The sequence below is a fragment of the Macrobrachium rosenbergii genome, chromosome 1 (assembly GCF_040412425.1).
Source record: "Macrobrachium rosenbergii isolate ZJJX-2024 chromosome 1, ASM4041242v1, whole genome shotgun sequence".
Classification (NCBI taxonomy): domain Eukaryota; kingdom Metazoa; phylum Arthropoda; class Malacostraca; order Decapoda; family Palaemonidae; genus Macrobrachium; species Macrobrachium rosenbergii.
Window position 1 is genome coordinate 61,703,587 of NC_089741.1, and position 25,592 is coordinate 61,729,178.

Below are 25,592 nucleotides of genomic sequence, written 5' to 3' on the forward strand. Positions count from 1 at the left end.
ACTTTTAATCCTTTGGGTGTCTTGAAAACAATGTATCCTTCAATTTTACTGAGTTTTTCATAAAAATAACTTTAAATTTTCACCATTCTGCCATTTCAGATCCACATTTCTTCAGTTCGCATCGGCGTCAGACCAGTACTGTGCGAAATATCACCGAAAATCATAAGAAAATCTTACTTTTAATCCTACGGGTGTCTTGAAAACAACATATCATGAATTTTTATTGATTTCTCATTAAAAAACACCAAAATTTTTACCATCCTGCTGTTTTGGATCCATATTTCTTCCGTTCAGATCAACATCAGACCAGCATCATCCGAAATATACAGTAGTCAAAAATCATAAGAAAAATTACATTTTTATGATAAAATAAAGTTTTATATATACTTACCAGGTAATTACATAGCTATTGGTTCCCTTACCTACTGCAGCTTATAAGTTCAAAATTCGTGCGGTGGTGCTACTATCGTTAGTGTGTAGGTGACAAGGTCCCGCCCACCATCCGGGACTCAAGGAAATAACCCAGCGGTGAGCTCAATTCGTTTTAAGCTCTAATGTCCATGCAAGGGGAGGACGGCGGGCTCCGATCATGTAATTACTTGGTAAGTATATATAAAACTTTAATTTATCATAAAAATGTCATTTTTGTGTAACTTACCAAGTAATTACATAGCTGATTCCACATTGTTAGGAGGTGGGAAAGAGCATGGACATATTCTACTCCAAAGCATTAAGTAATGAATTTGAAACAGAAAGGTTGCTAACACTGAATCCATGTTTGTTGTTTCCTTACCTGTTGAGAGAGCTGCTGCAGGTAGTACTGCCTCTGGTCGGCACTTCTATCAACTTGTAGTGGACTTGGCAGTGTAGCCAAGGGTCGCCCCTACATTAGTGGGAACTTTGCAGCAGAGGAAGTACACCGTATGCTGACAAAGTTTTAAAAGATGCCCTTGACCTGGGCGAAGACCAGAATACAAAATGACAACACTATCACCTACACCACAGAATAAAACCATAACCCAACCATTACCAATAAAAAAACGAAACTGGTGGGTACTCCAGGTACAATGTACCCCCAGGCTTCCCATCGACTCAAAACTTTAAGTCAAGGCAAGTGGATAGCAAAGGAACAGAGTTTCCCTATGCTTTCTGTCCCAGCACCATGCCAGCCATGGATATGTGTCCTAAAGTGTTACAATTTTCAAACACAGTTTCTATGTCCTTGAGGTAGTATGAGGCGAATGTAGACTTGCATCTCCAGAACGTCAACTGTAGGATCATGGAAAGAGACAAGTTGTGTTTAAAAGTGAGGGAAGTTGCAACTCCCCTAATTTCGTGAGCTTTAACCTTAAGTAATGGAAAGGCTTCTTCCTGGATCTGAGAGTGGGCTTCTAATGCGAACTCTCTCAAAAAAAGGATATGGCATTTTTGGAGAGCAGGCAAACTGGTTTCCTTACAGAGCACCCGAGGTTGCTCGAAGGTCCTCTAATTTTTTCCGTCCTTTGAAGATAGTACCTGAGACATCTCACTGGACAGAGGAGTCTTTCTTCTTCCTCAGGTCCTAAGATATCCATAAGGTTCTTGATCTAGGCCAGGGTTTAGAAGGGTCCTCATTCTTTGTGAGGAAACCAAGAGAAAGAGAGCAGACTGCCCCTCTTGTGCAAACCTATTCTCTTGTTCATTGCCTGTAACCTTCGCTATCACGCTTGGCAGTAGCAGAGCCACTAATAAGAGTCTTTTTTGTGAGATTCCTGAGGGAAACAGAATGAAGAGGTTCTAACTGAGGACCTGAAAGCCACTTCAGTACAACGTCTAAGTTCCAAGAGACGCTGAAAGAACTTTCTTTCTTGGACATATCGAAGGATTTGATCAAGTTGCTGATATCCTGATTAGAAGACAGATTCATTCCTCTGTGCTTATAGACTGAGCTGAGCATCGACCTATACTTTTTGATGGTAGAGGTCAATAGCTTCCTGACGGACTTTAGGAATATCAAAAAGTTGGCTATTTGACTTGTAGATGTCTCAGAAGAAGAGACGTTATGGTGGCTGCACCACCTTCTGAAGACTACCCACTTGATTGGTAGAGCTCTGTTGAAGAAGCTCGTCTGCATCTCACAACTGCCTCTGCAGCCTGTCTCGAAAACCTTTTGGTCTGATGAGGCGCTTGACAGTCTGAAGTCTGTCAGGGCCAGAGCGGATAACCCTTGGTGAAATCTGAGAAAGTGGGGTTGTCTGAGCAGAGACCGTTTTTGTGGAAGGAGTCTTGGGTAATCTACCAGGAGTCAAATCAAGTCTGGAAACCATTCCTTGTTCAGCCAAAATGGGGCTACTAGGGTCATGGAGGTGTTCTTATTTCTGGTAACAGAAATTTGTTTCTTGTTATAATGTGGTTTGGATTCCACAAAAAGCTGTAGGTCCCGTTACTTGGTAACCAATTGGTTCTTAGCCACATGAAATAATTCTAATCATTCAGGCCAGCCCCAGGAGAGCTGTTAATCAGCTCAGTGGTCTGGTTAAACTAAGGTATACTTAACTTTTCTGATGCGTCGACAACTTGTTGATTACTTCCTTGATCATTCCGAAGGGAGCGAAGGCATACACATCTAAGTTTGTCCAGTTCAAAAGCATGGCATCCATGCTCCATGCTTGAGGAATCAGGACTGGAGAGCAGAGGAGGAGAAGACGGTGGTTTCTAGACATTGCGAAAAGATCCACTGTGGGTTTGCCCCATAGTTTCCACAGGTTGTCACAGACTATCAGGTCTACGGTCCATTCGGTTGGAAGGACCTCTTTGAGGTGGCTTAATTCGTCCACAATCACGTTCATTCTCCCTTGAATGAACCAGGTGACAAGAGTGACTTGGTTCTCCTCCACTAACAGAAGGAGATCCCTTGCCATCTTATACAGAGAGAAAGAATGAGTGGCTCCCGTTTGTGAATGTAAGCAAGTGCCATGGTGTTGTCCACGTGTGCTACAATCTTCTTGCCGCAGACCAGATCTGAGAAGGAATGAAAGCCCAGGTGAATTGCTCTCAGTTCCTCTACGTTGATGTGAGAATTCTGTTGTACCGTAGCCCATGTTCCGGAGACTTCCCGGCCGTCCAGAAAGGTGGCCCAGCCTATGTCAGAGGCATCTGAATAAAATAAAAGGTCTGGGCACACGGGGAGAAGAGACTTCCCTTCCGGAAGTCCTTCGCACAACCACCACCAGAGATCCTCTTTGATTTCCGACGTAATCGGGAAGATGAAAGAGTCTGGTTGGGTCTTTCTGTACCAGTTTGCTATGAGGAAAAACTGAAGGGGTCTCATGTGCAGGCTACCTAATTTAACAAACTGCTCCGCTGAACCGAGGGTCCCCAGAACACTCAACCACTGCACTGCTGAGCCAGAAGGAAGAGCAAGGAACTGACTGACAGTCTGAAGGCAGTTCTTAACTCTTTTGGGCGACAGAAAAGCCCAAAAAGTCCGAGAGTTCAGTATCATCCCTAAATAGGGAATCTCCTGAGTCAGTGTCAGAGGGGATTTCTTTTTGTTTATGAGAATGCCTAACTCCTGTGTCAGGCGAAGAGTTCTTCTCAAGTCCTCCGCGCACTTTTCCTCCTCCGACAAGTGAAGCCAATCGTCTAGATATAAGATGATGTTGATTCCCAGAAGGTGAAGCTAATTCCCCAGAGGAGCAAGGATTCATGTGAAAACTTGAGGGGCCATTGATAAGCCAAAGCATAGGGACCGGAACTGTAGTATCCTGTCCTCAAAAATGAAGCGTAGAAATGTTCATGAGTCTGGATGAACAGGGATGTGAAAATATGCATCCTGCATATCCAGAGTGACCATCCAGTCCCCCCTGTTGTACTGAGGACATGACTGAGCAAACGGTCTCCATTTGAAACTTCATCTTCAGTATAAACACATTCAAGGTGCTGACATCCAGAACGGGCCTCCAGCCCCCCCTCCCCCCCCCCCGAGGCCTTCGGAACCACAAAAAGGCGATTATAGAAAGCCTCTGAGTGGGCATCAAGCACTTCTTCCACTGCTCATTTGAAAAGAAGGGATTCGACTTCTTGAGAGAGGGCCAAAAACTTTGTGGAACCTTTTGAGTACGCTGTCAAGGCGATTGGAGACGTAACTAAAGGAGGAGTCTTTACGAAAGGAATGGAGTAGCCCTCCTTGAGAATCTTGATCACCCAGGGATCTGCTCCTCAGCTCTCCCATTCTTTCCAATAAAATATAAGTCTGGCTCCTACCTGGGCGTGGAGGACTAACTTCTCAATTCTTGGGGTTGGATTTGAAGGAAGACCACTTAATGGACTTCGTAGGAGGTCGGAAGTTTGATCTAGGTCGAGGCTGGGTCTTAGCTTTCCCTCCACGAAAGGGCTGAGACTGTAGAGGGGAGAATGATCTTCATGTGGAAGGCACAGGCTCCTTTGGACGTCTAGTGGACTGTGCCAACAAGTCAGTGGTAGACTTACTCTGCAAGTCGGAAAGAATCTCCTTCACTGTGTTTTGAGGAAAGAGGTGAGGCCTGCCTAAAGGAGCGAAAAGTAGAGCTGAATTCTGAGTCAGCAAGACTCCTTTTGGGGTGGACGAACACCAGAGCTCCCTCTTCTTAAGGACGCCCATAGAAAATAGGGAGGCTAGTTCTAGAGGGCCATCTCTAATTGCACTGTCTGAGTATGAAAGAACTCCTAGCCAATCGGAGGCAAAATCTTCAGCTAGGTCAGGACAGTCTTCAATCTTCCTCACTAGCACCCCAATGGCCCAATTGAAGAAACTAAATATCTCAAACACCTTAAAAATATTCTTGATAAGGTGATCCAGTTCAGCTCAGGAAAACATTATCTTGGCTGACAAAAAGGCTGTTCTATGAGTTGAATCCACCAGTCCAGAGAAGTCCCCTTGGGAGGAGGCAGAAACTCCTAAGGAAGGAGCTTCCCCGGTGGCAGAGTAGAGTACCTCATCTTCAACAATTTGCTGGGCGGAAAAGCGAATGTCGCTTTGCCCTATTCTCTCTTAGTGGCCAGCCAGACATGAACTTCTTTGAGAGCCTTCTTCGAGGAGGAGGAAAGAACTAGCTTAGGTAACCTGGTACCTTCTGATGAATGCTTTTTCATGAGGAAGGTAGAAGCTGGAGGAGTAGGCAAAGCAGGCACAATGAACTCAGGGAAATTATCCAGGAGGAAACGCAGAAGAGACGAGTAAGCAGAAGAGGGAACCGTATCCTGAACAAACTCTTCCTCCTCTGAAGAGACAGGAGACAACGATTTATCCTTGGACTCTGGAGCAGAAGAGGATTTCTTCAAAAAACCCATAAGCTCGGTCAACTGACGCTTGAGTGGGGCTAAAGAATCTTCCTGCACCAATGAGGAAGACAGAATAGCAGAAGAAGGTGCATGGGCTCCAGAAGCAGAAACTGGGAGTTCGGTTGTTGGAGTCGAAAGCTCAGGAGTTGGCGCCAGGTGCTCTAGAGTGGAAGTCTGGCGCGAGACGGCGGGCGTCGGGTGCTCAGCAGTGGTATTCTGGCACAAGACGGTGGGCACCGGGGGCTCATCAGCAGAAGTCTGGCGCGAGTCAGTGGGCGCTTGGCACTCAGAAGAAGTCGGGCGCTTAGAACTCTTATAGCACTCAGGACTGCCTCTGAACAAACGACAACGATGAGCAGGAGAATCAGGCTGGACTTGAAAACTGCAGGAAGGTTGTGAGGTAGTCTCCCTGTACCTCTTGACAGCCAGGGGAGAGGTGTTGCCAAGATCAGCCTCCCTTGGAATCTCCGGTATGTCTTCTCCCAGGTGCGGCGGGAAAGTGACCTTCATTTAGGAGCACTGGTGGGACTGACAGCCACCTCCTCAAAATTCACAGCACTCTCACTTCTCACTGCACTGTCAATACTTACATTTTTTCCATTAGAGATTTAATAGCTGATCCCATTTCCATAATAGTACTAGATAATACACTAAATTTCTGATCGAACCTTGATTCGAGGCTGGCAATAGCACTAAGAGCGGAATCATGGAAACCTGGAACAGGAGTAGATGGTAAAGTAGGAGGACTTAGGATAGGAGGAGGAGGAATTTGAGGAGTGGTAGTTCTAGCATCCCCTACATTATCCAAAGGAATGGAATCTGCATTGGCCCTATTTTCAGCCCTAATGGCTGCTTTCTCTTCTTATCTCTTTCTAATTTCTCTAGATGAAATTTCAAGGTTTTCCATTTCTTATCCTCCCAATCCTGACACTTATGCAAGTATTATCCTTACTACATTCTTGGCCCCTACATTTAGTGCATTTTGTATGAGAATCGTACGAAAGCTTAGTTAGCCTAGTTCTACAACCCCAGAACAAAAGCAAATACTAGATGAACTGGAATCCGACATCATTACCTAAAGTAATACCTAAAGTTAACTCGAACAACAATTCAACAATGATAGCAAGCCACAAAGCAACAAATTCTGAATACTTCACCAAATTCGCGCAAAGAAAAGCGAAAAGCAAAGACGCAGCTGCGTGAAAACTTCCCATGTTGGCCAGAAGCTGGCAGAAAACAAATTGAGCTCTCCGCTGGGTTGTTTCCTTGAGTCCCGGATGGTAGGCAGGACCTTGTCACCTACAAACTAACAACAGTAGCGCCACCACATGAATTTTGAATTTATAAGCTGCCGTAGGTTAGGGAACCAATAGCTATGTAATTACTTGGTAAGTTACTTATATAAAACCTTACTTTTAATCCTTTGGGTGTCTTGAAAACAACGTAACCTGCATTTTTATTGAGTTTTTCATTAAAAAACCTCCAAATTTTAACCAATCTGCCATTTTGGAGCCATGTTTTTTCTGTCGGATCAGCGTCATAAACCTGGAACATGGAATGTAACCCGGGAAATAATTTTTAATGAATATTTTTGAAGAGCACCGTAAACTCAGAACGTCATAAGCTGAGCCCATTGTAACCTGGGGACGGCCTTATTGTTATATGATTTAAACCTAACACATCTTACCTCGGAGCCAGATGCAAAGCTCTTCTGACACATTCTGATGCTTGAAATGGATGAGCTTCAGCGCGCCAATACAGAGTTGTCAGTGTATAAAGAATCCAATTCGAAGAATTACATAACTATGAGAACAGAAAACACTAATTCATCACTAAAACTAGCTTACAAATAACTTACTAACATTTGCATGGGTTGGGGAATTACCCTAGTAGTATACTTCTATAGCTACCTGTAGACACTGCAATACTGCCAATGGAAATCATTTTCAGATTTCAGGGCATGATTACAGCTGTTATGGGAGTGTACGACTTAAAAAAGAAAAACAAAAGGATCTTCATTTATGAAGACACATTAACTAATTTTAAATATTATTACATGATTTAAACCTGACACATCCTACCTTGGAGCCAGATGCAAAGCTCTTCTGACACATTCTAATGCTTGAAATGGATCAGCTTTAGCACGCCAATACTGAGTTGCCAGCGTATAAAGAACCCAATTTGAGGAATTAGATGTCAATGAAACAGCCACACGATGACCCCAAACAGATATTTCTGTTTCTCCTCCAACAGTAGACAAATCATCTTCTGAAGTTGCTGTCAAATTGTCTCTATGGCGGACACCCTAAACACCACAAAAAAAAATGAAATGACTGTCAGTACAGTATAAATACAACAGTTGAGAAATTATGCTCAACCATATCATGGAAATCAATCAGGATTATCATTATATGGTACTTTAATCAGACAACTTAGTAAAAATGCTTATCTCTCAAGGCTGGCACAAAGAATTTGGCATTAATATAATTTACATTTTATTAAATAAACTATAATATTCTATTATTAATATAAAACTTTCATAATAACATTTATCATCTGGATATTCACCTACTGTTAAAGATAGCTGATTCCCACATTGAGAATAGGATGGTGGGTACTGCAGCTAGACAAAATCCACTCAGCAAATCGAGCTAAAGGTTTCTTGCATGAAACCCAAAATATTCCTACCTGATATGGAATACTTTCTGGATCTTACTGCCACCATTAGTTGGATTCCATTCAGGAAGCAAGGGTTTTGTATGCGAGCAGTGAAGAGCAGGCCAGCCCTAGGAGAGCTGTTAATCAGCTCAGTGGTCTGGTAAAACTAAGGTATACTTACTTACTTTGCAGAGAAAAGCACATCAATTCAGCCAGAATGAAACAGAAGTGGTGTGAGGGGACCCCTGTGCCTGGGTCCAAAAGCCCTAAAAAATGACAAGCCAGAATGAAGCAGAAGTGGTGTGAGGGGACCCTGTGCCGGGGTCCAAAAGCCCTAAAAAATGACAATCAACTCAAATGAAATACCTTTATGATGCAGGTATGCTCCTATACAATATATGTACCTTCATGCTCCTCAAAATACCAATCCTGGGATTTAAAACAAAGAGCCTAAAAGATTACTCTTTCTTCCAATCAGGGAAAGGCTATACCTGCTACTAGTAGCAGACTAAGGGCTTTACTGTTTTCAGACATGATTCTGCATCTTAAGGTAGTGAGCAGCAAATACCAAATTACACTTCTGCATTCCATTAATCACATCCTCAAGCAACAATTTTGTCATAAAATTAAATGAAATCAAAACCATTTACATTATGAATGTTTACCTTCAATACAGGTAGGTATAGAGCTAGTTCTCAGGCAGTAGCCTAATAAAACCACAAAACAAAAGGTTAACTTTGCCTCTTCCAGGCTTAACCTTTGCCAATGATGTTCTAGATTTTTAAAACCACAAAACAAATTAACTTTGCTTCCTCCAGACTTAACCTTTGACAAAGATGTTCTAGGTTTTCGAAAACCACAAAACAAAAGGTTAACTTTGCCTCTTCCTGGCTTAACCTTTGACAAAGAAACTAGGTTTTATGAAACCAAACAAAAGGTTAATTCTGCCTCTTCCAGCTTAACCTTGGACAAAGACATTCTAGGTTTTCTAAAACCACAAAACAAAAGGTCAACTTTGCCTCTTCCAGACTTGACCTATCTAAATACATTTCAATTGTCCTAAAGGACAGAGAAGCGTTTCCTCTTCTTCCCCACCCAAGAGCTTAAACTTGGAATTCTTACAGTTCATGGAAAAACTTAGCCTTAACATCATTCTCAGCTCTAAGGCAAAAAGATAAAATACATTCCCTTTACAACAGCCTTAAGGAGAGTGCTTGCAATAAACTTACTCTTTTCACTGTACAGTAGATAGTGCTAACAAAAAGAGAGTTTCATAGTAAATACTTAAATGGAACTGATTCCAGGGGCTCAAAAGGATCTGCAGGTGACATTTTAAAAGTGCATCTAAATTCCAGAGTAAGACTGATACTGAGTTGTAGGGGCTTCAGTCTCAACTGATCTCAGCACCTAAAGGTAATGGTTATAGCCAGATCCAATTGCACGTGATGCAACACCGAGGAAAGCATGGAACTATAGCCTCAAAAGCAGACAGCAAAAAACTCTTACTATATCTAAGAATGTAGATAAACTTTGATGACTAGGGGTATAGGTGCTGAAAATCCCCCTAGAATGGCACATGGAACAATACACAAACCACTTCTTCTGATACAAGGCCATGGTTGTTCACCACTTAAGGATAGAATCCGTGATACCTTTGAAAATCCCCTTATTGGGAGGAGATGGCTAAGCATCTCCAAGCAGTTAATTCGAAAATCATTTGCTCTGAGGCTACTAGGGCTCTAAGGGAGTCACTGAACAATTCTTGTACTACAAATTTGTTCAACATTCTCCTTAGAGCAGATAAAGGGGGAAGGCATATGAACCTGAATCAGGTCAAACTTGAAGAAACACGTCCACCACTCAACCCTGGGGATCCTCAAAGGAGAACTAGCAGACCAGTTGTTCCTGTTCATCCGCATGCTAATAAGTCCACAACTGAGCATTCCTCCAATTCCACAGTGAGTGTTGGACTCACAGAAGTAATGACCACTCTGAAGGCAGGACTGTCCTTCCTCAACCCTCAATCACCATTCTGCAGAAGGACTTTTTTATTAACTAGTGAACCAGTACTATGTTGTTCATTTTTGCTCAAAGAAGCAGTCTTTCTGACAAGACTTAGTTTCTGACCAGGTTTTTGCATTGTAGAAACTCATCCATGTAGCCAAAATTCAAGCTCTCAAGAATCTCGACTACGACTCTTCAATGGTCTTTCCAACACCCTGATGTGTCTGTATGGTTTACCGGGTGTAGTGTCGACCATTCTATGGTGTGCTGTAAGTCAGTATAATGATAACAGTCATAACTCTTCGTTTTGTGTTACAAGATGGAGGGAGAAAACAAAACCTGGATGTATGTTTCAGAATAAACTTGTTAACTTGTAGTTTAAGCATCCCTCCTACAGCACCTTGCGACAATGATGGTCCAGGATTTACATATAAGTTTAATGAACGTTTGCAATCTGTCATGCTGAGACTGCACTGTAATTTTGTCAGAATATTCTGACTAATTCTCAGCGAGGCCATGGTTCCTAACAAAGAAAGCCATTACAGCGCAGGAAGCTTCTTTAAGGATTAAAATTCTTCTAAAAGAAAGAAATGCCTATTCGTCTTCCAACAGGAAAGCCTACATATTTGCGAAAGTTTACCCTCATCACCAGATAAAGAATGGACTGAGAAGGAGTTCAGGAAGTCGACTGAACACCATAATGGACAGAGACTGAGCCAGATGAAGCAACAGATCCTTGGCTTCGAATATTCCATGTACTGTATATATGCACACATATGAGAATCATGATACATTCAACCAGGCTCACCAAAACTTATGGCTTATCTGATAATTCATTACCATCTCTTATAATTGACAACCACTTACTATTTCTGGCAAAACACTAGCACAAACAAGAAGTGCTGACATAACCGAATCAAGAAACAGTTGTTTGCTGATGTCAGTTAACATAATGTCACATTATTAAGAGTCGCGGTAAGGTTGTTGACTTTTCAAAAACTTTCTAATTCTAAATGGCAACTTCCATAAATAAAAATTTTTCATTCATCCTTTACACAACTGAGAATGTCTTAAAAAACTGAGCTACAGAATGTAGCTGCAGATGAAGAAATGAATAAAGTGCTGGATGCAAAATGTTTTGAAATAGGGGAAAGCCATGTCAGAAACTGGCAAAATCAGACCTTTCCATCATTTAATATTTAATGCATTTAACAATAATAGTAAGCTGCATTTTTTAGCACAGTTTTTTTTAATTTACAAAACAAAAGTATCTCCAAATTAGGTTTCATTTAGCAACTAAGGATAAATGATATCAATAAAGCTCAGTTAGCTGATGATTTTAAAACTGTAAACATTACCAGAGAGCAAATGGTGCATTCTTGCCAGATTCATACCATATGAATGATAAAATTATATTACATGCAATATAACTGGATAGTGTAAGTAAAACAAGTTTTTATTAAAATTTACAGTAATGTTATTTTAAATACAATTGTGCTATGTGACTTCTGCAAATGGATAGTGTCAGTAATATAGCCTAACCAGGGCAAACAGTTCTCACACGCATTTATGTGGCCTACTAGACGCGTCTTGCCACATCACACCCTAACTCAGTGACTTAATTCAGCCAGCGGTATGCCAAACACACCCTAATGACTGACTCTCCCTTTCTTTGTCTTCAGCTTTACCCGTTTCTATATGGGGTTCTGTCCCTATCATCCTTCTCCACCTTCCTCTGTCAAATGCATCCTGACTTCTTAAACCTTTCTCCTGCATGTCACTTGCTATTTTATCCTTCCATCTGAACTTTGGCCTTCCTCCTCTTCTTCTTCCCTCTACCTACATTTTCATAACTCTTTTACACACATGATCTTCTCTTGGCATAACATGACCATACTACTGTAGTCTTCTTTCCTGGGCCCTCTTCAATACTTCCCCTACCTTAAATGTTCCTCGAACAAACTCATTTCTGATCCTATCTCTTCTTGTGATTCCGCACATCCATCTCAACATCCTCATCTCTGCCAAATGCATTTTCCTTTCTTAAGCCTCCTTCATCATCCACATCGCAGCTCCGTACACCATCACTGGTCTGACAGCCCTTTTGTAAAACTTTCCTTTAACCTTCCTACTAATCCTCCTGTCGTACAATACCCTGACAACCTTCTCCAGTTTATCCAAGCACCTTGTATTCTGTGGTTGACTTCAGAATCCATATCTCCATTGTCAGTCACATTTGATCCTAGATATTTTAAAGTTTTGACTCTCTTGATGTCATCCTGACCCAATTTCACTGTTCCCTATCTTCCTTCTCCTCCCATCCACTGATACTCAATCTTTATCCTACTTATCCTCAGCCCTCAATCTTCAAGTGCCTGTTTCTACCTTTTTAACTTCAGCTCAACTACTTCTCTAGTCCTTTCTCTCAACACTGTCATCAGCGAATCAAGCACTCTAAGGGACTTCCTCTCTGACATTTGATGTCATAAAATCCACCAGATTAGCTGAGGATGTAAACAGCCAGTGAGTGGAAAATAGCGCTATGATTCTTAGAACAGCAGAAGAGTTATTGGTAGAGGTCCACCCAGTGAAAAGTAGAGCTGGTGGTGAAATCATGATATGCAAGAAAAGATCAAGAGGAAGGAGGTGAAGATAGCCTTTAATCAAAATGATTCTGAGAATTTATTGGCTTGGAAAAATGCATAGAAGGAAGTAAAGACAAGGTAGCAATGGCAAAGGCAAGAGTAATGAATGAATTGTATGAGAAAAACGATTGTAAACCTACACTTTAAAACCTTTTTTCCTAACTAAGCCCTGCAGACATGGGGATGTATCTTACATGCCTGTGTCTTATATCCCATCAAATGAGTTAACTTTCACATTAATTTTACCTTTGCTTAGGCTCTACACAGTGAATTTGGCAGAGGTTAAATTTTGCTCCATTTCAACTGTACAGTATGTTGAGAAACTGTGTAAATGTTGGTTGTGAATTTTGTTCATAATATTAGTTTTCAGAGGTTAAAATTGACATGCAAGATGACACACAAATGCTGTGCCCCAAAGTCCTATTGGTGTGGAGGTCACTGCCAGCCATCCCATTCTGCCTGTGATATGTGAAATGGTATATAATGTGACTGCAACTACATGTGCCATGCCAAAGGCACTGGCTAAGAAGGCACAAAATACAAGTGTTGAAGCAACAGTCTGTCTCATTGTGAATTAAGCCACTCATGTTTACCTAGCCTTCTGGCTCCTGACACTCACCTCAGAGTGTGACCATCATTCCTCTGCACGGGTGATTCAGCCTCAGCCTTTGAGGTGCCAACCTTGCTTCTTTCTCCAAGGCTTTCTCCCAGGTCTTGCGCAGCTGCTGACACCCTCTCTGCTGCCACCACAGCTCACATTACAACACTGCTGCCTTCTGGGTGCGGCTTCATCTGCCCAAGCCAATAGATGCAGCAGTGATGGAATAGATTCAGCAACAGATCACATAGATGGTTCAAGCCCAAATCTTTTCTAGCCTACACCAGACAAAACCACCCAGGTGACCAACATCTATTATGCAAACAGGCCATTTTCCTCCCCAGGGCAACACTGCCCTGGCAACTAAAGCAGAAGGGAAGCTCAGGAATTATCCCCACTTACAGGGGACCTTCCCTCAGGAATGCAACCTCCATGACAACTCTGTGGATCAACCTTCACCAGAAACCCACTTTCTGGGCCTTTATCCTCTTGACATAGTTTAGGTGGACGCCCACAGCCCTCAAAAAAGACTATCAAGTAAAGCCAGGAAGGGTATATCCCCATCCTCTGAGAGTTTGGGGACTGGCTATGGTTTCATCCACCACTGACAGGCAGGCAGGAATCAATTCTATATAACAGAGGCAACATGGAAAGACACTACAAGATAAGGAGAAGACATGCAGGAAGTGACTCCTTACAGATATTGTTCACAGAGCTAGTAAACAAGGACTACCCTGAGTTCCCTACTGGCAGACCAAGTCTAGAACTCAGGACATCATCCTCTGGTCATAACTGCTTCCAGCTTGTCCAGTGACTCCAAACCTCTCTGGGTCTAGGGCACAGAATGATCTCTTTTTCTGCTTTGATGTCTGGGGAATAGATGCAACAGATAAGCACAGGCAGGAGAATATATACTATAGGGCTTCCTTCCACAGGAAAGTATGTCCCCACCCACTGCTTCAACCCAAGGGGGAACATTCTGCATCAACTACTGCCACAAGGCAGATGGTAATTGTGGTGTACAGGCAGTTCCCGGTTATCAGCAGGGGTTCCGTTCCAATGGCATGATGATAAGCGAAAATTGGTGATTTTCGGTGCTAATAACCGGGTATAGGTGCCGATAACCAGAGATGTATTGGCACCAATACCCAATTATCAGCACCCGATAAGCGGAAACCAGCGATTTTTAGCGCCATGAAACCGGACCACTGATAACTGGGCCTGCCGATAACCGTGGACTGCCTATAATTTGATGATAAACCCAAAGAGGATCTATGAGCCTAAAAAGTTGAATCTTCTTTCAAGGAGGTTCAACAATCTTTTTGAATGTCATACTGAAGATGAAGGCTAGGGAAGTATAGGGAGGATTCAATAAAGTTATGGGCTCCCTTCATTTGTTCAACTTACCAGACCAGATGTTCAAGAAAATTATAAAGAATACGCAACTACAACACTCCAGCCTGCAGGATTCTGGAAGGCAGAATATGTGACGGACAGTGTCTTGGGTGACAGAGAAGGTGATGGCGGATATCTACTGGCAGAGAGATAATGACAATCCAAGACAGCAAAAGGTTGGAGACCATCACTTCACACCTACTGGCCTAGGGCCTGTGAACAGTGGAAGAATGTTGTACAAGCTGTTTCCTATGATGTCCTAATATTTGTGACACCATTAAAATGGTGAAAAACAGTGATGACCATCAATTAGACCACCTTTACCTACTTCACAAACCAAAAGGACATTCACTCAAAAGGATCTGTGACACCTAGCTTGGGCAATGTCACAATATCGGTCTCATTCCAAAGTTTGTCCCAGGGTCCTGAAACAACATTGCCAACTCTCTGAACAGGAACCTCTAGGCCCTCCTGGAAGAATTCTCAGTGTCTGAAAGGCATTATGGGGCCTGTGGGGTTCCCACACAGTTGACCTGTTTGTGACTTAGGTGAATCACAAGCTGCTCCCGTACTGCTTCCTGTAGCCCAGAACAGTAGCTTAGGCCACAGATGCATGGCCTGAAAATCCACACGTCTTATCTTCAGTGCCATCCACATTCGCATGATCTTCATGGACCCCACTGTCCGAGGCCACAATATTAAAAATACTGTATATGTAATTTATATGAGCATGAATTTCTCGTGCTACAAGATGATTACAACCCCATTCTGATTTTTTCTGTTTTGATTTTTTTCCTTTTCTGACAGAGAAATAACAACTGACAAAAATTCCTTCTGAAGATGTCTTTGGGGAGTTAAAAGTTATGGAAATAGAAATAAACCCTGACTAAAAAGTTTTCATTAGTATATATGCATGTTTGGCACACATAACTAACTATGCATGCATGCATTGCTAATTAACCCTTTAAACGCCTACTGGACGTATCATCGTCGACTAAAATTGTCACTGGGTGCCAAGTGGGCGTACCCGTCGCTTCGACTACAAAAATTTCAACCTTGGTCAACTTTGACTCGACCAAAATGGTTGAAAAACGCAATTGTAAGCTAAAACTTTTACATTCTAATACATACAATCATGTACCTTCATTTTACAACAAATTGGAATTCTCTAGCACAATATTTCAATTTATGGTGAATTTTGAAAAAAATTTCCTTACACCCAGCAGCGTAACTCGGCCGAAAAATTTCAGAATTTTTGTCATTTTGTCGTAATTTTTGCACTGTTTTATATTAGCCGTTACATAAGTTTTATATATGAAAATGTGTGCAATTTCATGTAAATACAGCAAATACAACCCATGGTTGTAGCTTTTATCAGTTTGGAAATATTTTCATATAAACCATGATAACTGCCAAAATTTCAACCGGTCAACTTTGACTTCACGACGAAATGGTAAAAAATGCAATTGTAAGCTAAAACTCTTACATTCTAGTAATATTCAATCATTTACCTTCATTTTTGCAACAAATTGAAGTCTCTAGCACAATATTTCGATTTATGGTGAATTTTGAAAAATTTTTTCCTTACGTCCGCATCAGAAATTCTTTAAATCACGTTGTCGTAATGTTTGCACCGTTTTATATTAGTCGTTACATAAAGGTTTTATATATGGAAATGTCGCAATTTCATGTAGAATACAACAGAAAATAACTCATGGTTGTAGCTATCAGTTTTGAAATATTTTCATATAAATCACAATAACTGCCAAAATTTCAATCTTGGTCAATTTTAACTCGACCGAAATGGTAAAAAAGCAATTATAGCTAAAACTCTTACATTCTAGTAATATTCAATCATGTACCTTCATTTTGCAACAAATTGGAAGGCTCTAGCACAATATTTCGATTTATGGTGGATTTCTGAAAAAAAACTTTTTCTTACGTCTGCGCGCGATAACTCGGCAACATCTCAGAAATTCTTTTTGTCACGTTGTCGTAATGTTTGCATCGTTTTACATTAGTTGTTACATAAACTTTTATATATGAAAATGTGCACAATTTCATGTAGAATACAACAGAAAATAACTCATAGTTGTAGCTTTATCAGTTTTAAAATATTTTCACATAAATCACGATAACTGCCAAAATTTCAGCCTTCGGTCAACTTTAACTCGACCCGAAATGGTAAAAAAAATGCAATTATAAAAGCTAAAACTCTTACATTCTAGTAATATTCAATCATTTATCTTCATTTTGCAATAAATTGGAAGTCTCTAGCACAATATTTCAATTTATGGTGAATTTTGAAAAAAATTTTCCTTACGTCTGTCGCATTAACTTCGGCCAAACTTCTCAGAAATTCTTTAAATCACGTTGTCGTAATATTTGCACCGTTTATATTGTCGTTATAAAGTTTTATGTATGAAAATGTGCGCAATTTCATTTACAATACAACAAAAAAATAACTCATGGTTGTAGCTTTTATCAGTTTTTAAATATTTTCATATAAATCACGATAAATAGAAAAATTAAACTTTCGGTCAACTTTAACTCGACCGAAATGGTCAAAAAACTACCCAATTGTAAGCTAAAACTTACAGTCCAGTAATATTCAATCAATTACCTTCATTTTTTCAACAAACGGAAGTCTCTGGCACAATATTTCGATTTATGGTGAATTTTGAAAAAAATTTTTTTACGTCCGCTAATTAATTCATGCACCATTTTGTGATAATATTTTCTCTGTGTTGCTTTGATCGTTTGCAATCTGTTATATACCAAAATCATCGCAATTTAATGTACAATACAACTAAAAAAAGTAACTCATTAGCTTTAACCGTTTGTTTACAGCGCGATTTGTATACAATTTTATATGTTTTTTTTTAGCTGTCATATATTCCAATATTTATATATGATAATGATATTTTTTCATTTCTGATGGTTGCATACTAAACTTCAGGCAATGAGAAAAAAGGAGCCAAAAATGAACTCTTAATCTTAAAAACTAAGCGTGCTGTGATTTTTTGAAAAAAAACTTTTTCCTCTTCGGTGCTAACTGAACTTCATGCATACGGGAGACGTTTTTGTAAATAGAGGCTCGGCGTTTAAGGGTTAACTAACTACTGTATAACTATATATGCATGCTTTGCTAAATAACTACTGTAATAAGTACATAACACTGTCTGCAAAGGTGAAGATCACAAGACCCCTGTGTGTTCCAACCTAAAAGTATGAATACAAATGAAAACTAAACCTTACCTGAAGGTGCTCATATGAAAACATAGAAAACGGCAAATCCAGTGCTTTCACACAGTCTGGCTCTAGATGTGTATCTGTAGGACTAGGTGGTAGGCCAAGGTGGTCCTCTAACCTACAAAAAAAAGTAAATTCTGTTGATTCTAAATATCTCAAAAATAATATACTATTAATCTTCTTGCTTCCACTGATATACTTATTTAGATTAGCTACTTAGAGCACAATAAATTTTTAGATTAGTTGCACAAATTTTCACACAATGATACTACAGTATATTCAAAAGTTATGTAATATTACCACCATACAAACAATACTGTCCACATCCTAACCTGAAGAGATGCCCTAATAGAGTATCTCCCCAGTTTGTTGAAAATTCTCTAGTTTGGCTCCATGCATCATGTAGTTATTCTCTAAAACAGCTAACGTTATGGTTGCTTTTCTACCTATCTGCCCATGGCACAATTATCAGGGATACAGAGGAAAATCAGTTTTTGTATCTTTTCATTTTTATAGGAAAATACAGATAAAATTCTTTCTAAAATATCTAGCATCTTTTAAATTTATAAGTAATGAGACTGTGAAGGCTCATATGTCAAATAGTAAAATGTATCTACAAAATTCTAAAACTAACTAAATTCATCATGCTTCTCAACAACCTCTTTGAGCACTCACCTCAGATGCATATTACTTAACAACTTTGATGACAATTCACTCACTTTGATAACATTAGAAAATAAAATTATATTTTTATAATAAAATAAAGTTTTATATATACTTATCAAGTAAGTACAGTACATGGCTGTTATTTCATTTACCAGCAGCTTGAATTTGAACATTCGCAGTAGCGTTCCAATATTCTGGTGTAGGTAACTGGCTCTGCCCACTTTCAGGGAAGGATGGGTACAACACTACTAAAGAGCCCAATTCATTTATGGCCTATGTCCATGCGAGGGGAGGAGGGAGGGCTCTGATTATGTAGTTACTTGGGGTATAAAATAAAGTCTTATATATATATATATATATATAGTTACTTGGGGTATGTATAAAACTTTATTTCATCATAAAAATGTCATTTTTATACAAGTAACTTACCAAGTAACTACATAGCTGAATTCCACATTGACAGGAGGTGGGGTGCATGGGCACATACTGCTTAAAAAACACTAAGAGATGGAGAGGAATTTTGAAATAGTAAGTGGTTAACACTGATAAAATGTTTGCTGTAACCCACCTAGTGAGAGAGCTACAGCAGGAAATTACCTCCTCTGACATGGCTCATCTCGACCATAGTGGTGTTGCGGTAGGTTAAATTTGGGTTTGTGTGAATGGATTGTTCCGTTTTTGTTGTTGTGATGTTTTTTATTATGTTTATTTTGTGTTTTTGTTATGAATGTCTGATGTAAAAGTTTTCATGTTTTTTTACTTGCAGTTTGTTTGAGAGTGGTAGGGGTAGAGTAGACTCCCCTTCACCCTAAGTGCCCATAGTGCTTGGACTGAGAGAACCTGGTTGAGAGACAGTGAAGAAACAAGGCCTTTATTTCCTTCCTGAATGCTTGCCATGCTTTGCTAGTATTATTTACAAATTAGTTGTGTGAACCAGAGGCTGACTTATTCAAGTTTGCAGTAAAGTGATAATGCAGGACACTATAACCTGATTGCTGTAGATTTGTTCCAATGGAAGTGGAAAACATTGAGAGAGGAATCACAGTGACCCGGGTTACAGTGAAGTTGTGTCTGGAATACTACTTAAAGAAGAATATGTTTGGTTCTCAAATGATCTTTGTTGGACAAGTAGATTTTGAAGATTGATCTTTCAAGCATTGGATGGTTCCATTCTTGAGGATTAAATAAAATTAGATTAGGTTCTTAAATTATTGAGTACTCCGATGGCTGCCAAAGCATACAATAAAAACAAAACCCTGCCCCTGGGTGCAGTACTATACCAAGACCATAAAAAACAAGTTACACATACACCATATAAAAAACCCATTCATAATAAGACACAACGCATGATGGGTACTCCAAGTACTCAGTAGCCCCCAACTTCCCGAAGCTCGACAACCTAAATTCAAGGCAAGTGGATAGAGGAATGTAAGGAATACCCCCTATCCTTCCTCCCCCAACATCATGCCAGCCACGGATAATGGGCCAAGGGTACTGCAGTTCTCATATACAGTTTCAATATCACGTAGATATAGATTCGCAAACACCGACTTGCCTCTCCAGAAGGTGGATTGCAGAATGGCAAAGAGGGATAAATTCCGCTTGAAGGCAAGCGAAATCGCTACTGCCCTAATTTCATGGGTTTTAACTTTGCAAATTGGCAAGTCTTCCTCTTGAGTCTTAATGTGAGACTTGGAAATTATATCTCTCAAGAAGAACGCCAATGCGTTCTTGGATAAAGGATGGGTCGAGGGTTAGGTCACATGCCTCTGATTCTTAGCCCTCTCCATGTAATACTTTAAAGCTCTCACTGGACAAAGAGATCTCTCTTGGTCCGCAGGACCGAGAATGTCTGTTAAACTTTTGATTGTGAATGAACGGGGCCAGGGACTAGTTGGCGTTTCATTCTTTGCTAAGAATCCCGTAGTAAAGCAGCAGACCGCATCTCCTTGTGCAAATCCTACCTTCTTGCTCAACACCTGCAGCTCACTAGTCCTCTTAGTAGTAGCCAGAGCAACTAAAAATAGGATCATCCTAGTAAGATCCCTGAGGGATGTGGACTGAAGCAGCTCAAAGGGATGACCTCAAAGCCATTTTAAAACAACATCTAAATTCCAGGACACAGAATCTGACCTCTCCTGTTTTGAAGTGTCCAGTGATTTGATTAGGTCACTGATGTCTTTATCAGTTGACAGATCCAGACATCTATGTCTGAATACAGAGTTGAGCATTGCTCTGTGGACAGGTGTAGCCTTTGAGAGGACCTAAAAATAGCAAAAAAATCTGCTATTTGTACTACAGAGGTAAAGTAGATACAGTAACGCCCGTATTCGCGGGGATGCATGCCACAACACCCTTACCGAATAGCTAAATTCCTTGAATATTTAAAACCCTCTAAACACTTAGAACTGCCCCATTTTTGATAGTTTAAACACAAGAAAAACCCTCTAAAAATGCTTTATACTGTATTTTATTAGTTCTATCTGAAAAGTGCATTTAGTCTTGAAAAGTATAAGAAAAATACAGTAATTAGTGAATATTTCTCAGTGAAAAATACCATGATGGCGAATTTTCCCCTTGAATAATGCAGATACGTTCCACAGAGAAATCCGGAATACGATCCCTTAATCTTGAAGAACGTGAGTACGGGGTTTACTGCAACACATTGTGACTTCTGCAAAGTTCGTAAGATTGCCCATATTCTGGTAGATCGTTAGAGGGAGACTGGCGTCTGCCTTGCTTCCAGCTAGTCTCCAAAAGCCTTTTGCTCTGACAAGCTTCCTGACAGTGTGAAGCCTGTCAGAGCGAGAGTGAATAGTCCTTGATGGAACCGGTGAAAGTGCGGTTGATTGAGTAGATTTCGTCGCTGTGGAAGTAGTCTTGGGAAATCTACCAGGAGATTGAGGAGATCCGGAAACCACTCCTTCTGTGGCCAAAAAGGAGCTACCAAAGTCATCAACATGTTGTCGTGCAGGAGAAATTTGTTGATTGCCTCTCTCACCATGCTGAATGGTGGGAAGGTGTATACATCCAGGTTCGACCAGTCCTGGAGCATCGCATCCATTGCCCACAAGAGAGGGTCCAGGGCTGGTGAACAATACAAGGAAAGTCAGTGATTCCTTGATGTTGCAAATAGATCTACCAATGGCTTCCCAACGTTTCCACAAGTCTGTGCACGCCTGCAGATTCAGTGACCATTCTGTGGGTAGGACCTGTTTGCAACAACTTAATTCGTCTGCTATGACATTCAGCTTGCCCTGTATGAAGCGGGTGACAATCTTTGTTTGGTTTTCTTGTGGCCATTGAAGAAGATCTCTGGCTGCCTGATACAGTGAAAAGGAGTGGGTCCCTCCCTGATTCTTTATGTAAGCCAGAGCTGTCGTATTGTCCAAGTGGACTATGACTATGGAGTTGAAAGTCGCTGTTGCAAAGTGCTGAAGGGCTAAGCGTATTGCCTTCAGCTCCTTCACGCTGATATAAAGTCCTCTCTCAGATTATGACCATGTCCCTGAAACTTCCTTGTCTTCTAACAGAGCCCCCAACCCAGATCTGATGTGTCTGAATATAATGTGAAGTTGGGTCTCAGAGGGCGTAGAGATTTCCCTTCTGCAAATCTTCCTGTCACGAGCCACCACCAAAGGTCCTCCTTGACCTCTGGAGTGATTGGGATCCTATGCCAATTGGCCTTTAGAAAAAACTGTAACACCCTCATGTGTAGTCTCCTTAATGGAACAAATTTTTCTGTGGATGAGTATTCCCAGCAAACTCATCCACTCATTGGCCGAGCATGACGGGAGAGAGAGGAAGTTCTGAACTGTCTGAATGCAGGATTGGATTCTCTTGTCAGAAGGAAAAGCCTGAAAAGTCAGAGACTTGATCTTCATTCCCAATTTAGAACTGACTGACTTGGGACTAATTGGGATTTGTCTGGCTGGACAGAAACAACAGGCCCAACTCTTGGGCTAATAGAAGAAGTCTTCTTGAGGTCCTCAGTACAACTTGATTCCGAGTAGAGTAGGAGCCAGTCACCTGGATAGAGACAAATGGTGATCCCCCTGAGACGAAAGCCAGTTGCTAATGGGACCGCAGGGACATGGGTGAAAACTTGAAGGGCTGTAGAGAGGCCAAAGCACAGCGAGAAATGAAGACTTTGTCCTGGAACACAAACCTAGATACTTCCTGGCTTCCAGATGGACTGGAACATGGGAAATAGCATCCTGCATATTCTTAGTCGCCATCCAACCCCTGATGGATGGAGGACAGGACCAATGGTGATCTCATTTTGAATTCTGCAGTTGAACACAGAAATTCAGGCACTGATGTCCAGGACAGGTCTCAACCCTCCCGATGACTCTGGGATGACGAACAGGTGGTTGTAAAACGGTGTGCTACATCTTTGACATCTCATGGCCCTCTTGGTGAGCAGAGACAAGACTTCATGGCAGGCCAAATACCTCTACCAGCCCTAAAGAGTAGGCTGCCAAGTTGATGGGGAGAAGGGGACACTAAGGGAGTTTTCCCCTGAACAGGAATGGAATATCCTTCTCTGATCACTTCTAAAACCCAAGGTTCCCACATTTCTGTCCTCCCACTTGCTCCAAAAATGTAGAAGTCTGGCCCCCACTGGTACACGGAGAATAGTATCCTCACTTGCGAGAGGAAGGTTTGACTGCTGACTTCCTGATTGGTCGAACTGCCTTAGAATATGCTCGAGAACGGAGGTGGAATTTGCCTCTACCACCTCAAAATGCCTGCTGTAGAGGTGAAACCATTCTGGGAGCAAAAGAAGATGATGAAGAATGTCCTGACTCCTTCAGACGTTTGGCGGACTGAGCCAGTAAGTCTTAAGTAGACATCTTTTGCAACTCAGTTGCGATATGCTCTACTGTGGCATGGAAAAAGAAACTTGATCCAAAGGAGCAAAGAGAAGGGAGGATCTCTGGGAAGGAATGACCTCTTTTGAAGTAAATGAAAGCCACTGTTCTCGCTTCTTAAGGACTCCCACCACAAATAAGGCCACCAGCTTCTGGGATCCATCCCTGATTGCCTTATTTGTGCATGAGAGAACTCCCAGCCAGTCTGTAGCGAACTTATCCTGGAGAGTGGCACACTCCTCTACCTTCTTCACTAAGGCGCCAACAGTCCAATCTAAAACGCTTAAGATCTCAAAGACCTTGAAGATATCCTTCGTCAAATGGTCAAGTTCTGATGTCATGAATAAAATCTTGGATGAGGAGAATACAGATCTCTGGGATGAGTCAATTAAACTGGAGAAATCCCCTTGGGAGGAGGCAGAAACTCTCAAAGAAGGAGCTTCCCCAGTAACATACGACAAATACCTCCTCATAGATATTGTGGGAAGGAGAGCAAATACCTGCTTGCCCAGATCCTCTTGTCTGTCGTAACTTTCCAGTGCCTGACAGAGCTTTCTGTACTGAAACAACGAAAATACATTGCATCTTGAAGCCCTAGAAGCTTCTGCTAGGCTGTCTCATCTAAAAAGCTGAACTACGGCAAGCCGGAGTCACTGGTGAAAAGAAATTTGGGAAGCAAAACAGAAGTACTTCAAAGAGAAGCGTAGGCTGAAGAAGGCTGATCCTGTTCGATGTCCTCTTCTTCTGACGAAATGGGTGAAAGAGCCAGATCTGCATGCTCAATAGGCACTGTTGGTTTATGTAACACATCTAGTATGCTGTCTAAGCATCGCTGAATAGGTTCCAGAGAAGGATCCTGAACCAAATGAGGAGTGGAGTGTGGCGCTGGATGCCTGGATGAGGTTGGCGCCAGCTCAGCAGGGGAGCTAATGCACACTGATGACCGTGCGTGTATTACGAGTTTATCCGATCCCACAGGCACTTCGGATCCTCTAGATCCCACTGTGTGCTTGGATCCCTTAGATCCCACTGGACGACTGGATCCCTCGGATCCCAATGGATGCTTGGATCTCTTAGATCCCACTATATACCTGGATCCCTCAGATCCCACTAAATACTTGGATCTCTCAGATCCCACTAAACTGGATCCCTTGGATCCCACTGGATGATCGGATCCCTTGGATCCCTCTACAGCCTGGAATCACTCTGGACACTGATACTGATGCATGATTTGTGGATTTCTTGGAAACCCACTTGGGCGTGAAACACTGGCGTTCTGACACTGACATTGTGGGCGATGCATTAGTCGGATCGTCCCAAAAACTATATGACGGATTGGGACTCTGTTCCTAATCTCTGGTCCGCTTGCATGGGATCAGGAAATCGGACTCTGCAACAGATATTAGCCTTTTCAGTGGCCTAGATGCACTCTTAAAGCACCAAATGCATTTCTTACTTGCCTTACACTTGGATTCGTCAGATCCCGAATCCAAATCACTTGATGAAAGGGCATGAACTCTGATGTGGATCCTGAACCTGAATCACTTGATGAAAGGGCATGAACTCTGATGTGGACACCTTTCCAGCGGCTATCCGCCGAGTCCTGGGAATCTCATACAACAGGCTCGGTTGAGGGGAGAGACTACCCATGGGCAAACCCCACTGACCTCCCTTGGACTTACGGTTTGCCTCCTCCCAGGTTTAAGGGAGTTTGACAGGGACCTTCGTCTAGGACTTGCACTTGCACCATGATCACTGGCACTACACTTATCCATAAGGCACCTCACTGAAGCCCCTATTTGAGCTACAGTGTTAACTAAGAGACCGAATTTCTGGTCTATTCTGGCTTCCAGACTGGCGATGACATCGGGTTCAGAAGCTTGGAAGTTGAGTAACAGAGTTACAGGTAAAGTCGGAGGATTGTTGATAGGGGAAAAGGCAATTACAGAAGTCGAAAGAACGCATAAACAGAACCCTATTCTTTGGTTTTAGCTCCTGTGTAACCGCTCCTTGTTCTTCTCAAGTTTATCTAAACAACGTGTCAAAGTTTTCCATTTCCCCTGATCCCACTCTGAAGATTTGCATTTGTCACAAGTCAAGACTGAAGAGCAAATGTGTCCTCTACATTGAAAACAAATGTCATGGGAGTCATATTTGATTGAAGTAAGTCTGGTATTGCAGCCCTTGCTGCAAGACCTA

At 41.5% G+C, this 25,592-nt stretch overlaps 1 protein-coding gene across 1 annotated transcript in view; it reads right to left on the minus strand.

Annotated features, from left to right (window-relative positions):
• Positions 1-25,592, minus strand: part of LOC136839101 (tetratricopeptide repeat protein 17) — a 234,977-nt gene that overhangs the window by 157,270 nt on the left and 52,115 nt on the right. Inside the window, exons 4-5 of the mRNA XM_067104750.1 lie at positions 17,860-17,971; positions 7,383-7,606 (exon numbers count right to left, since the gene is read on the minus strand). Of these exons, the coding sequence (XP_066960851.1) occupies positions 7,383-7,606; positions 17,860-17,971 (336 nt within the window). The remainder of the gene's footprint in view (positions 1-7,382; positions 7,607-17,859; positions 17,972-25,592) is intronic.